Source organism: Poromitra crassiceps (assembly GCF_964638095.1).
Source record: "Poromitra crassiceps genome assembly, chromosome: 20".
In the NCBI taxonomy this organism is placed as follows: Eukaryota; Metazoa; Chordata; class Actinopteri; order Beryciformes; family Melamphaidae; genus Poromitra; species Poromitra crassiceps.
In genome coordinates, this window is record NC_139637.1 from 1,906,287 (window position 1) to 1,919,728 (window position 13,442).

Genomic DNA, 13,442 nt, shown 5'->3' on the forward strand with positions numbered 1-13,442 from the left:
TAAATCTTCTCCTTATGGTCAAATATTTTAAGGAAAACGTAAGCACAAGATTTAAGGGTGTTTTGTGCAGCCGCTAGTACTTTATGGACACCTTAACTCGGACTCTAAGGGAAATCTTAACTTAAGGCGTAGAGACTTAAGGTGGTCTACATTGTTGATTAGAATATAGGGGATGGTGTGATTTGTTGACTTGCTGTAGTTTGCTAATAAATAGTGTGCAGCACATTTTATGTAGCCTATATTTTAGTAGGCTCATGCAATATTCTCCCAACAAAACAGCCAGTTAAAAAAGCCCCCTGTTTATAAGGCAATAAAAGTATTCTATGATCTCGGGCAAAATAAAAACGGGTCGTTTTGCTGTCTGGGAACATCACACTGTGTGCAGTAAAGTGATGCGAGGGAGAGAGCCTGTGGAATGGAGCGCGCTGATTGGCTGCTGGCGGCCTGTATAAAGAGCCGCAGTGGCAAATCCAATCAGATCAACTGCGGGCATCCTCCGAGACACTGTGACGCTGCTAGCCTGGGACGAGTGCTCATACTACTGGGACGAGTGGGCATACTGGGACGTTTATTTCGGCTGTTCTGCTGCAGCTGCTCTGTGTGTTTTTTCCCCACCTTCTCTGTAAAAGCATCGGGCCGTCGTTATAACACCATGAAGGAACGGAGAAGCACGCAGCCGCTGGTGGTCAGATGTAAACTGGTTCTTGTCGGAGATGTTCAATGCGGAAAAACGGCGATGTTGCAAGTCCTGGCCAAGGACTGCTATCCAGAGGTATGCGAATATCATGTCTCCTATTTTGTGTGTGGAAAATACCCTAAATCGTATTTTATTTTCTACCTTTTATTCTAAATTAAATGTCGATTATCGTATAGCGTGAGTGAGAGAGAGAAATCAGAGAGGGTCTGTTGCAGACTGGCATTTTTCATGCGCATTTGCTAAGATTATGTCCCATTGGTTTATCCTATAGCCTACTACGTTCATTTTATGTACATTTCATGGCATGTGTAATGCTATAGGGTATGCTATATCCCCGATGCATCTATGAAGAAAACGCTCAATTAAATCTCAATCTAAGCCTAATATGTATAACTGACTGAGTGCTTCAAGTGATTGATGGTTGAACAGAAATCCAATTAGCCCATACTATCCTAATTAAGTCACATAATTTGGTTTACCCTTTGCTTGCCTTATCGAATCCTTTGGGGAGGGGATGCCACATTTTCATGTTGCTGTAATTAGCCAGAGCCATTGCAGCATTACCTGTAGCTTTACTGACTGACACCTTAGCGCTAATGACACCGTGTTGCTAATTGCTCCCCCCATGCAGACCTACGTGCCCACGGTGTTTGAAAACTACACCGCCTGTCTGGAGCTGGAGGAGCAGCGTGTGGAGCTCAGTCTGTGGGACACCTCAGGTAACTGATCACCTCTCTCTCAGGGCCTGCCAGGCTATACCTACAGGAGCCTGGAAGACCAGGCTCTGCACTGAACAGGATGGGAAGGGATCAGCCTCCATCTCAGCTGAGATGTCCTGTTTGTTTGAAGTTCTTCCTGGATTTTGGTTTCTCGATCATCTCGTCGTCGTCTGATCGTGTCCATCTGAATCAGTTAGCAATGAGCATGTAGCCTGCATGTTTTCAGATGTGTTCAACCACACATGGCCTGATCAGCAGAAGGCCCACTAGTGCTTTTCACCATATTTGCATGTCAGCCTATTCAATTCCAGAACTCTGATTGTTTCCTCGTTGGTGCACAAAATGCACACTTCTTGAATTGCAGGGTTTCCATATATCACAGCCTACCGGTATATACTTTTTCAAATTGCAGTTGGTTGCATTTGCTAATCATTCTCTCTAATCACCAGATTTCATATCACTTTAGATTGTGGGACATGAAAGCTGCGCGTGCTTTCTCCCCCGTATGGCAGCCAGGATAATGGATTTGCCAGAGCTAAAAGCACGTCCACGCATCGTTCTTGTGCCTAATATGTTTAGCCGGAAACTATATAGGCAGACAGCCAGCGATTTCCCCCTGCTTCAGTGCTTATCCTTGCTTAGTCCGCGCGCGCGCTATATATATGCTCATGATGTAGCCTACATTAGCGTGAAAAAGAGGGTTAATGTGTCATGGCGGATCTCCCCGGGGTTGCCGTTCAGCGTGTTGACCTGGATAACGTGAACCTGGTCTGCAGCAGCACCTGTTGGATGCACAGCGTCACAGCGTGCGACGCGTTCACATCCCACTCTGTCCATACGTGTTTGCCTCGCTGAGATGTGTCAGCAGCCTCAGTAGGTCACCATGGCTGAGCAAGTTAGCGCGTGTGTGCGTTAGCGCGTGCGTGCGTTAGCGCGTGAGTGTGTTTATTTGTGCATAATGTGTGTGGGTGTGTGGCTGCTGCTATTAACAAATCTTTTATGTAACAGACCTACTTGTGCGAGGTGGTGCGTGCGGTGGTGTTTACTGCGTTTTCTTTTTTTCCCTCTATGATCTGAAAATGCAATAGGAAAGTCACGAGTGTAATTCCCTCACCAGACCAAATGCTGCTTTTTTATAATCCCGGACTGTGCCCAGTGTGAGTGGGCTTGGTGCTGCTCGGTGGATGATGGGCACAGAAGGGACTATGGCAAGCCGTTTTCTCCACATTTAACAGCTAGGTTTGACTATCCAGATTTAACATTACAGATATCAACGTCAGTTTGACATTTTGTCCTAACCCACTACTAGCCCTACATTGTGACTAGTCTGAATTTTCATTCAAGATATCTTACAGTATAACGTCATTCTTCCTAGTCAAAAAGAACATCTCAGATATCCACCGCGACATTCTTCGCAGGACAAATCACGTTGCTTTATTATGTCTCTCAAAATATCTACAATTCAGTTGCAGATATATGAAATTCCAACTCATTCTGACCAGTTCAAACTTAATTTAAGATATTTTCAATAAGGGGGGAGGGGCTAAAGATATCTTCATCTGGAATGATATAGTCAGAATTAAACTGTATCTGAAACAGGAATTACAACTCATAATTCAGTTTCAAATTATCCACAGTTCACATTGGAGATATCTTCAACTGAATTGATATCTGTCATGAGGAACCCCATACACATGAATGGCAAAAGTGCCGATGCCCTATAGGAAGAATGACATTTGTTGATATCTGAAATGTTTCTTTTTGACTGGACAGAATTGAATTACTGATATGTGGAACGTCACTTCCTGCTTCAGCACTAGCATATATTTAGAAACAGGAGAGATCGCATAACATTTAACTCGGACCAAAACGTAAAAAAATGCGGGTTTAAAGAACATATTTTTTCAATGTTGTTTTTTTTAGTTTTGGTCCGAGTGAAATGTTCTATGGTCTCTCGTCTCCCAATTCGAAATATATCTGAACCATTTGGTTTGACCAAGTAAAACCATTTTTATAAGTATTTTACGAAATGTGTATGGGAAAATAAATGGCAGAAGAAAATCTCTGGTACAGTGTTGAAGCAGGAAGTGACGTTCATTTTGCTTCTCTATACATATCCAGTCCAGCTATGAAATGTTCAAACAGCCATAGAGAGGCACCCAGTGTGTCTGGAGGCAGACAGACAGACAGCAGCTCAGAAGTGGTGCGCTGACCTGCATTCCCCTCCATATGCTGCCCACTCATACTGCGTGATGCGGCCGGGGGATTAAGATTCTTATTATGAGTCGACTGGGCCATCCCTTCTGATTGGCCCTAACGACTTTGAAACGCTTCCTCCGTTTCTTTCTTCTCTTCCTTTCGGTATCCATCGATCTGTACAACAAGCGGCTTTGCTGCTCAGCCTCCAGTCCTTTCCCTTTTACACTCTCTCTCTCTCCCTCTGTCATTATTATGGTCTCTCTCCCTGTTTTCCACATTGCCTCCCCACTTTGTCACCTCCTCTCTTGTTCGACTGACAGCGGAGAACCCTCCCCCCCCGAGAGTGGAGAACCCCCCCGCCCACCCACCACCTCCTCTGTTTGTAGAGATCACTAGCATATCTCATGTCAGTGTCCCCGGTGATGGATGACAGCCAGCGGTTGCTAACTGACGGTCGCACCACACAGTGTCTTCCTCCTCTGTACTGTAATCAGTACTCTAATTGCATGGAGTTGTGCAGCGGAGGCCCCGCCCACACTGAGTGGGTCTCCTCGTTATCCCCCCACGCTGAGTGGATCTCTTCGTTACCCCCCCACGCTGAGTGGGTCTCCTCGTTACCCCCCCACGCTGAGTGGGTCTCCTCGTTACCCCCCCACGCTGAGTGGGTCTCCTCGTTACCCCCCCACGCTGAGTGGGTCTCCTCGTTATCCCCCCATGCTGAGTGGGTCTCCTCATTATCCCCCCATGCTGAGTGGGTCTCCTCGTTATCCCGGCAACCCCCTCATTGATTGGACTGACCTCATCACCAGGCAGCAGCTTCTCCCGGCCTGGCGCCGTGTGGATTTACACACCAAAATCAATGCGCTGGTTCTAATCAGCGCCGCCTCAATCGGACGTGCAGGCAAAGAGAGGGGGAGAGCGAACGCCACCCAGTCGCCATAACTCATCAATAGTGAATAATGAATCTTGTTATATTGTTAGGGGATAATTTATTCCACTCTTGCTGATACACGCCTTTTTGTGTTGCAGAGTATATAATGATTACTTGTATGATATATAAATTGGATTGATTTGGAATGAGAAGCCAATATCCAATTTAGCACAATGAAACTATCTGTTTGGTTGTAAAACGGAGGCGTTGTTAAAAGACGATGACCGTGTTAATAGCCATTTATCAGATATTTCGAATTGCCACTCAGGGATGATTGGATATAGCAGTTTCATTACTCAGGTTAGTGTTAGTATTATAAAGTTGCTTTTTTTAAGGTTCAGTTTATTTTGGGTTAGAAGAATAAAGGATGTATTGTTATTTGAAAGTAGAAACAGCGTAATCTAGATATTGTCTCAGGTCAAGAGAAGGGATAAAACAAAATCTCACACTATGCCCCATCGGAAAAACAACAAACAAACAAAAAGTATTTTGCTTTGAAGAAAAATATTGCTGTATTGAACTGAAACTGACCGAGTTTTGGTTGGTCCACGTTGATGAGGGTTAGCGTTAGCATTCTCCATTTTATTCCTGTCTGTCCCCCTTTTCCGCCTCTGACCATGACCTAGTTGTGATGGATTTAGAGGATTACTAACATAGTAGTGATATTGTGCTAATGTAATGCTCAAATAAGTCATTGTTCTAAATTAATTAAAAAAATAAGTAAATCTGTGTTTAGAGTAGAATTCCTAATCTGATCACCTTGTTTGCCTTCACAGTTACAGAGTAAAGCTCGTTAACGGTTCAGACTTGCCGATGATCAGGAACAAAGAGACTTCCTCCATTTCCCCACAGGGGGCTTCAGACTGGCCGGGGCGTGTCAGACACGGGGTTAAGTGGATGCAACATGCTGTGTTTCTGGCAGGGTCATGTGACCTGTAGATCATGTGACCTCTATATAGCCATGGTTAAAACCCTCCTGAACGTGATCTCAGATTATACTTCGCTCTACGCTTCAGAACGAGACAGCATGAGAGTTGACGTGATGGGATGGTTTACCAGGCTCCATAGCTAGCAACTGCAGCAACATCACAGCTCCTCGCGCCCCCTGGAGGGGGCGGAGGGGCCAGGTTTGCTCTCAACCCCAAATCTGAGTCGTCCCGTTCACTAGATCATGAATGTGTCTGAGCCCTGACCCCTGACCCCTGCCTTCTCACTGTTGGAGAAGAGTGGGCTAATGATGTTGATTTACATTGCATACTGTCGAGCTGGGCAGGATATCGATATCGTGATGAGACTAGATATCATCTTAGATTTTGGATATTGTAATATTGTGATATGACATATTGTGTTGTCTTTTCCTGGCCTGTAGGCTAGGCTTTGCACTAGAGTAAAGTGATGTCATTTTTTTAAACTTACCAGACTGTTCTTTCTATTATTTGACTTTGCCCACTTAATCATTAAATCCACATTACTGATTATTAGTTATCAAAAAATCTCACTGTGTAAATATTTGGTGAAAGCATCAATGGTCGTCTCTACAATATTGTCGCAATATCGATATCAAGCTATTGTGATATTTGATTGTGTCCATATTGCCCATATCTGACGTGTGGCTTTGTCTTACAACTGAACATTTAGCCCACTTCATAGAAAATACAGAGATATATATATTGTGTTATCGCTGTTCAATCTAAAAATAGCGCATGCATACACACAAATATACACGCGCTCACTCATGCACACGCATACGCACCCAAAAGCAGATCCCCCCTCCCCCTCCCCCACCTGTATGCTCCACCACAAGGCCTGCTTCTACACTGGCCCAGTTTCCACCCCGACACTTTGCTCTGGCCGCCGCATCATCGCCCAGTTTCCACCCCGACACTTTGCTCTGGACGTGTCATCATCGCCCAGTTTCCACCCCGACACTTTGCTCTGGACGTCTCATCATCGCCCAGTTTCCAGCCTGACACTTTGCTCTGGACGTCTCATCATCACCCAGTTTCCACCCCGACACTTTGCTCTGGACGTCTCATCATCGCCCAGTTTCCAGCCTGACACTTTGCTCTGGACGTCTCATCATCGCCCAGTTTCCAGCCTGACACTTTGCTCTGGGCGTCGCATCATCGAGACGGATGGAGTGGAGCTCTCAACCACGGGAATTTGGTTCTACACTTCCCCCCTCCCTCTTTCATTTCCCAGTTTACTCAGTCAGCCTCGCTGTCCACGTTTGTCGCCTCACAAACTCTCCATCTGGTGTTCAGAGAGAGAGAGAGAGAGGAAGAAAGGAACCATTTGGGCCATGGTGAGGAGCTACGCAGGAGCCTACTATCTCCACGCGCCCATCCACTCTCCGGGTCGTTGCAGTACTTGCAGCTCAGAGGGAGAGAGGGAGAGAGAGAGAGAAAGTGAGGGAGAGCGACATAGACAGAGACTGGTCCTCTATGATATTCGACTGCAGGGGGTGAAGGATTAATGGCAGAGGAGGGCTCTTAGTGATCTGCCTCAGTAGGGTGCACACACCACACGCGTGGTTTTCTCCTTTCTGTACACACGCGTGGTTTCTCTCCTCTCTGTACACACGCGTGGTTTCTCTCCTCTCTCGGTACACACGCGTGGTTTCTCTCCTCTCTGTCTCCTTCCACAATAGAAGCAGCTATTTCCTCCAGGATTAGAAACTGGGTCCTGGAGTGAGGGGTGAGTGCTGCCAACGCACCTGAGCTGCTAGCTATAGACCCAAATAGCACACCGCCACGCGCCGGACGGGACAATGTGCGACACAGTCTGGAGAAAGGGCTAACAATAGGCGACCGTGAAATTGCACAAATCAAGTTAAAAGGTTGTTTTCGGAAAGGTTGGAAGTTGAAGAACGCACTCAATATACCAAACAACCGTTTTAGGATCACTATATACGTATAATTTGTTGGCAAACTGAGCTTGCAAGCTTCAACCAATTTTCTCTGAATGTTGCTTGCTTTTAGGACTACAAACATTCAAATAAAAATATCTGCTTCAACTTTTCAGGTTTCAATGTACATTATTTGAAAGCTTACAATCTGCACTTTCATAATCTGTAAAAAAAAAAAAAAAAAAATATGACCTTGGCCTCCTTGTTATGGAAAACACAAATCCCTGTCTATATTATCTACACGTTGTAATGACATTTTGATATTGTTGTTGACATTCTAACAAGACAATGCCAGATCTAGAAAGAACATAATTCTGCGCAGTCAGACTTTAATATTCTTACTTTTATTTAGCTATTACATCGTATTGTGGCTGTAGTGAATTGTGAACCCCACGTTGCGTCTCGAACTGCAAGTATATCATCTCGTCGCTATGGAATTTATTGATTTTCTTTCAAGATGGAGACACGCTACAAACACATGAATCGTACGGCCATTGTCCAGAATGAAAGATCAAAGAGGTTTCTCAGGATGGTTCAGTAAATATACGGTATTAACAAAAATGTCCTAGACAATGTCCTCCCTCCCTCCCTCCCTCCCTCCCTCGCTTCCTGGCAGGGTGACTAATTTGTCTGTTTTAATTGAAATGGCTCTTGGGACCCCTGGTGCACCTTTCCATTGATTTGCTGCATTTAGATCAGTGGTCATTTAATGCAGAATCACACCCGGGCCTCTGGCTGGGTGAGAACCTCGCGTGGGAGAGACTCTCCATCTTCACTGAAATCCAGCCTGATACCTCAGCTCAGAGTCGAACGCACAAGCACACGCACGCGCGCACACACACACACACACACACACACACGCACACGCCACACCACACACACACCACACACACACTCTCTGCAGATCATCCCAGTTGTGCTAATTACTCTGATATTAACGGGTGCCTATTGATAGTATTCCGTTACATCACCACACGGCCATCTTGGTAGGAAAATAACATTTGATTGTAATCAATTAACAGGTGATTGCAATCAAGTGACACAAAACCAGCCAATGAGCTGTGGGTATTTGTAGTGCCATATTGGTAGGAAAATGCTTGTGACATCATGGGAATACTATGAATAGAGAGGCAAAGTGGAACGTCACTTCACTGTTATGGACCAGAGATTTTCATCCGCCATTTACCATAGAACATTTCACTCGGACCGAAACTTAAAAAAACAACATTGAAAAAATATTGTCTTTAAACCCGCTTTTTTTTAACGCTTTGGTCGAGTGAAATGTTATGTGGTCTCTCCTGTTTCTATATATCTCTGAACCGTTTGGTTTGAACAAGTAAAAATATTTCTATAAGCATTTTACGAAATGTCTATGGGAAAATAAATGGCGGATGAAAATCTCTGGTACAGTGCTGAAGCAGGAAGTGACGTTCCACTTTGCCTCTCTATTCTCACAGTCAACAAACACCATGTTTTGTAGATGTGCGAGGCCTCTGCTCCCTCTAGTTCAAGGTGTAAACGGTGCTAAGGCAATAATCTGAATTTGCATTCTAATGTTGTTGATGTCCGTTCTTTGCGTATAGTAGTAGATCATTTCCCTTAACCAGACTGTTTGTCCATTTCCATTTAAGACACAGAAACAGTGTGATGCAATGCAACACGCGTGTCCCTGCACCGCACTGTTTGCTTTCTCCTGGACATTGAGCCCTAGAGGAGTTTCAGCAGCAGCTTGTCATTATTCCACTCACGGCTCCCGGCAGCTGGCAGCAAATTCAGTTTTGCCCTTTGATAACGTGGAAAACCATCAAGTATTTATGAAGCTGATCTATATGCACACAGATCCATGTTGTGTGCGGTGCGCTAGCTCTATCCGCGGCGCCGCGGTGGCTATCGCTAGTTTCTAACGCGTGGTTTTCTACATTGTAAATCAATTAGGCGGGGTTATGTAATATCTAACGAGTGATTACAGTCTGCTTTTGTTATTTATAGCTGGGAGGGGAACACTGGATCCCTATTGAGATTCCCATGCAACCTAAGTAAACATGTTAATCCCGTTGAGCCGTGCCTCCTCTCTTTCATCTCATCTGAGTTGGGGGTTCTCCTCTGGCTGCCGCTGCTGCCAAATTTAAACAGTGTTTAGTTGTGTGTCGTTAGGTGTGTGTGTGTTGTGTGTGTTGTGTGTGTGTGTGTGTGTGTGTGTGTGTGTGTGTGTGTGTGTGTGTGTGTGTGTGTGTGTGTGTGTGTGTGTGTGTGTGTGTGTGTGTGTGTGTGTGTGTGTGTGTGTGCAAGGGCAAGGGCAAGAGATGGAATTTAAAAAAAAATGACAGTGCACCTGAACGCAACATGCAAAATACCCGCTGAATAAGTGTCCAAATGTTCATGTAATTCTGGCCAATACTCCACTTCTGTTATAACATTTCAGCCTGGAAGATATCATCTTTATGACTAAAAGGCTAAATGAATATCTTAGAAAATGAATAGCCCATCCATGGTACTATTAATCCGGCCTTGGATATATGGGAGGAATAGCAGGTAGGCTATCACTGTCCCTGATTCCTGAGGGTAAATTGAGTAATGCTGCAGAGAAGAGGAGAAGACACTGAATAATGACATCACAACAGTATAATCCTAATGTTAATTTAAAATTAAATATTCCTCTAAATATAACTAAAAGTCCAAAAAACGTCAACTTTTCGTCGCCGGGCAGCACCTCGCGGGCAGCACCGAGAGTCCCTTCCTTACAGCACCCCCTACCTAAAAGTACTTCCAGCACCACTGTGTGCGTGTGTGATGGGTGGACATCTACGGTCCCCAACTCTGTGTGTGAGAAGCAGACAGTTCCTGTGTGTGTGTGTGTGTGTGTGTGTGTGTGTGTGTGTGTGTGTGTGTGTGTGTGTGTGTGTGTGTGTGTGTGTGTGTGTGTGTGTGTGTGTGTGTGTGTGTGCGTGTGTGTGCGTGCGTGCGTGCGAGCAGGGGACAGTCCCCGGCAGTGTGTGTGTGTGTGTGGGCGGGCAGTTTGCGGTGTAAAATGATTGATTGGCAGTTAGGGCGAGCCTTTTATGGAGGGGTGGGAGGAATGCTTGACGATGTGGATGGTGGATTCCAAGGCTGTTGCTGTGGTAACAGGGGGACCGGTGGTATTTGCACGGCAAACGGGTGGAGGATTTTTTTGGGGCGGGTGGGCGGGTGCTGGGGGGGGGGGGTGCCTCACTTAAGGATTCCGAGCATGAGTGGGAGCGTCGGCGCCCCCCGCTGTTCCCCACTTGCGTAATCTACTAGCTAGAGAAGATCAATAGGGATTTAGTGCTCGATTGTCATCTCCTCTGCCTCGGAAATGCCGATAGAGGCTATAGGAGGAGGGGGGGGGGAGGAGCAGTCTCAGGAACAGCAGAGTAAGGAGGGTGGGGGGGGGGAGGAGCAGTCTCAGGGACAGCAGAGTAAGGAGGGTGGGGGGGGGGGGAGGAGCAGTCTCAGGGACAGCAGAGTAAGGCTCAGCATGAGAAGTGATGCCTATCGCACATAATCCCCCCCCCCCCCGCGCGCGCGCACCGCTGTCTCCTCCTGACCCGCCCTCTGCCTCTCTGCTGCCCCCCTCTGCCCATCCTACCCACCCACCGCGTGTTGTGTTGTCGTCACAGCCATCAGTTACAGAAACGACCTCTGCCCGAAATATCACCAAAACACACGAGCGATCCGTCTGTGAGCGCTTGTGGGTCTCAGCTGGCAGTTTGGCAAAACAAACACAGAACTCAACTCATTAGCTTAACTAACAGACCTTTTCCACCGGGTCAGAGATGTTGGTTTTCTCTTTTATCCACATTAATGAGTGTGTTTATTTCCCCCCCTCCCAGGTTCTCCGTACTATGATAACGTGCGGCCTCTGTGCTACAGCGACTCCGATGCCGTTCTGCTGTGTTTTGACATCAGCCGCCCGGACACTGTGGACAGCGGCCTGAAGAAGGTACAGTCTTCAGTCTGTTCTCTCTCCACTCATTTCTGCTCATAATATTCAGTCACGTAAATTTTTTCAAATACACAACAGATTTGTTTTGATGAAAGTAATATCTCTGTAAGATATTACATTTTAGAGACTTAAAAAAAACTTCCAGTAATCAGTTAGCATGTTAACGAAATAAATGCGTCGAAACGTCTTCTACGTCTGCAGTGGAAGGCGGAGATCCTGGACTTCTGCCCTAGCACACGCATCCTGCTGATTGGCTGCAAGACCGACCTGCGCACAGACGTCTGCACGCTGATGGAGCTGTCCAATCAGAAACAGACGCCCATCACCCATGAGCAGGTGAGACAAAGCAACATCTATTCACCTTATGCAGCCCCGCCCACTTGACCCATTGTATTGCGACTTCCTGTTCAAAACACCGGCTGTTTTACCTGCTCAAACTAGTCTGACTCACCTGGTCAAACCTATAGTTTGACTCACATTATGAGTCAGACTAGGTTTATGAGTCAAAGGAAGTGTAAATACAGTCAGAACTTCCGATTGTATTTACACTTCCTGTTAGTCTCTCAAGCCAGACGGTCTCTTCTGAATAAGGAGAATAGTTCTCTATTGATATAGTCAACACAATCGTGTTGGGTTAAAGAAACGTGGCACAATTACAGTAAACATTAAAGAAATTGACTTTTTGGTTGAACTATGAGATAAAACATTGATATTGAGAGTGAGAAAAAACACACTAAGATTTGTTTAATTATGACACATTCTGATCCTGATTCTAACACATAGAGACACTGCGGAGCGCCTCATCATTCAGAAACCACGCCCAAAACAGAGGAAAACAAAAACTCCCCCCCCAATCCTGGCGTTCTCCTATGTCGCGTGTTGCACACAAAGATCATATATACGGAAGATGAACACTCCAAATTACTTCCTTGACAACTTACTTCTTGACAGCTAGATGCACATTTTTCTTCTCGCCAATTCTCAATGGCTTCCTTGTTTTGCTCAGTACAAAAAAACGTTAACTGGCGATTTTCTACATGTGTTATCTGTGCAGCCCACCACACAACAGCTTTTAGCTATGTTTAATTCAAGGAAAATTATGCTGGTGTATGGAAGTGAATGGAGAGCTTTCCCCCCATGATGGGGGAGACATGCAGTGTCTCTATGATGAAACTATCAGTCAGACATGACAAACAAAGGATGTCAGAGTGAATAGCAGCTCACGTCACTCCTTCCTCCTCCTCCTCCTCCTCCTCCTCCTCCTCCTCCTCCTCCTCCTCCTCCTCCTCCTCCTCCAGGGTGCGGCGATGGCCAAGCAGCTGGGCGCCGAGGCCTACCTGGAGTGCTCTGCGTTCACCTCGGAGAAGAGCATCCACAGCGTGTTCCGCACGGCCGCGCTGGCCTGCGTCAACAAGCTGCAGCCCCTGCCCAAGCCCAGCCCCACGCGCCGCCTCTCCAAAAGACTGCTCCACCTGCCCAGCAAGTCGGACCTGCTCTCCTCCACCTTCAAGAAGGAGAAGGCCAAGAGCTGCTCGGTCATGTGAGTGGGAGGAACCTTTCTCCTCGAGGTTACCAGTCACTCACACGCGACGACACCCCGGACCCCCTCGATCTCTTTGGTCTCGGGGAAGGGGGGGTGGGCTACGATGGCTTTATCAGAGAAGGGCTCCCCTGCTGAATCCTTCACCTCACCCCCCCGCCAAACCAAAACGCCCCTCAGAAGAGGTGGACACCTCGCTGTCCACTTGCTCCTGAACTTTTCAGCTCACAATCCATCCTTTCCCCCCACGCAAACCGTCTTCCCCCTTTTGCTTTTGACCAAACGATCTCAATCGAGGGTTTGATCATCAAAGCTATCACCTTTTTTATTTTCACCACCTGTAAACAGTTATGCAACGACAGCGGTGTTACATCCGTCCCGTTTATTTACTATCTCTTAAGGCACATGTTGATTTTGTCCAAATTTGGAAAATGTGCAACAACGTGTGACGTTTTAATCTTTGCGATTGTAAAAATGGCTCTCT

At 46.3% G+C, this 13,442-nt stretch overlaps 1 protein-coding gene across 1 annotated transcript; it reads left to right on the forward strand.

The window, feature by feature from the left end:
• Positions 1–652: 652 nt before the first annotated feature.
• Positions 653–12,962, forward strand: rnd1b (Rho family GTPase 1b; the record flags this gene model as incomplete). The annotated part of the gene is made up of 5 exons (XM_083656610.1): positions 653–772; positions 1,329–1,416; positions 11,306–11,415; positions 11,620–11,754; positions 12,717–12,962. 5 exons carry the CDS (start codon positions 653–655, stop codon positions 12,960–12,962), a joined length of 699 nt encoding a protein of 232 aa, XP_083512736.1.
• Positions 12,963–13,442: the final 480 nt, after the last annotated feature.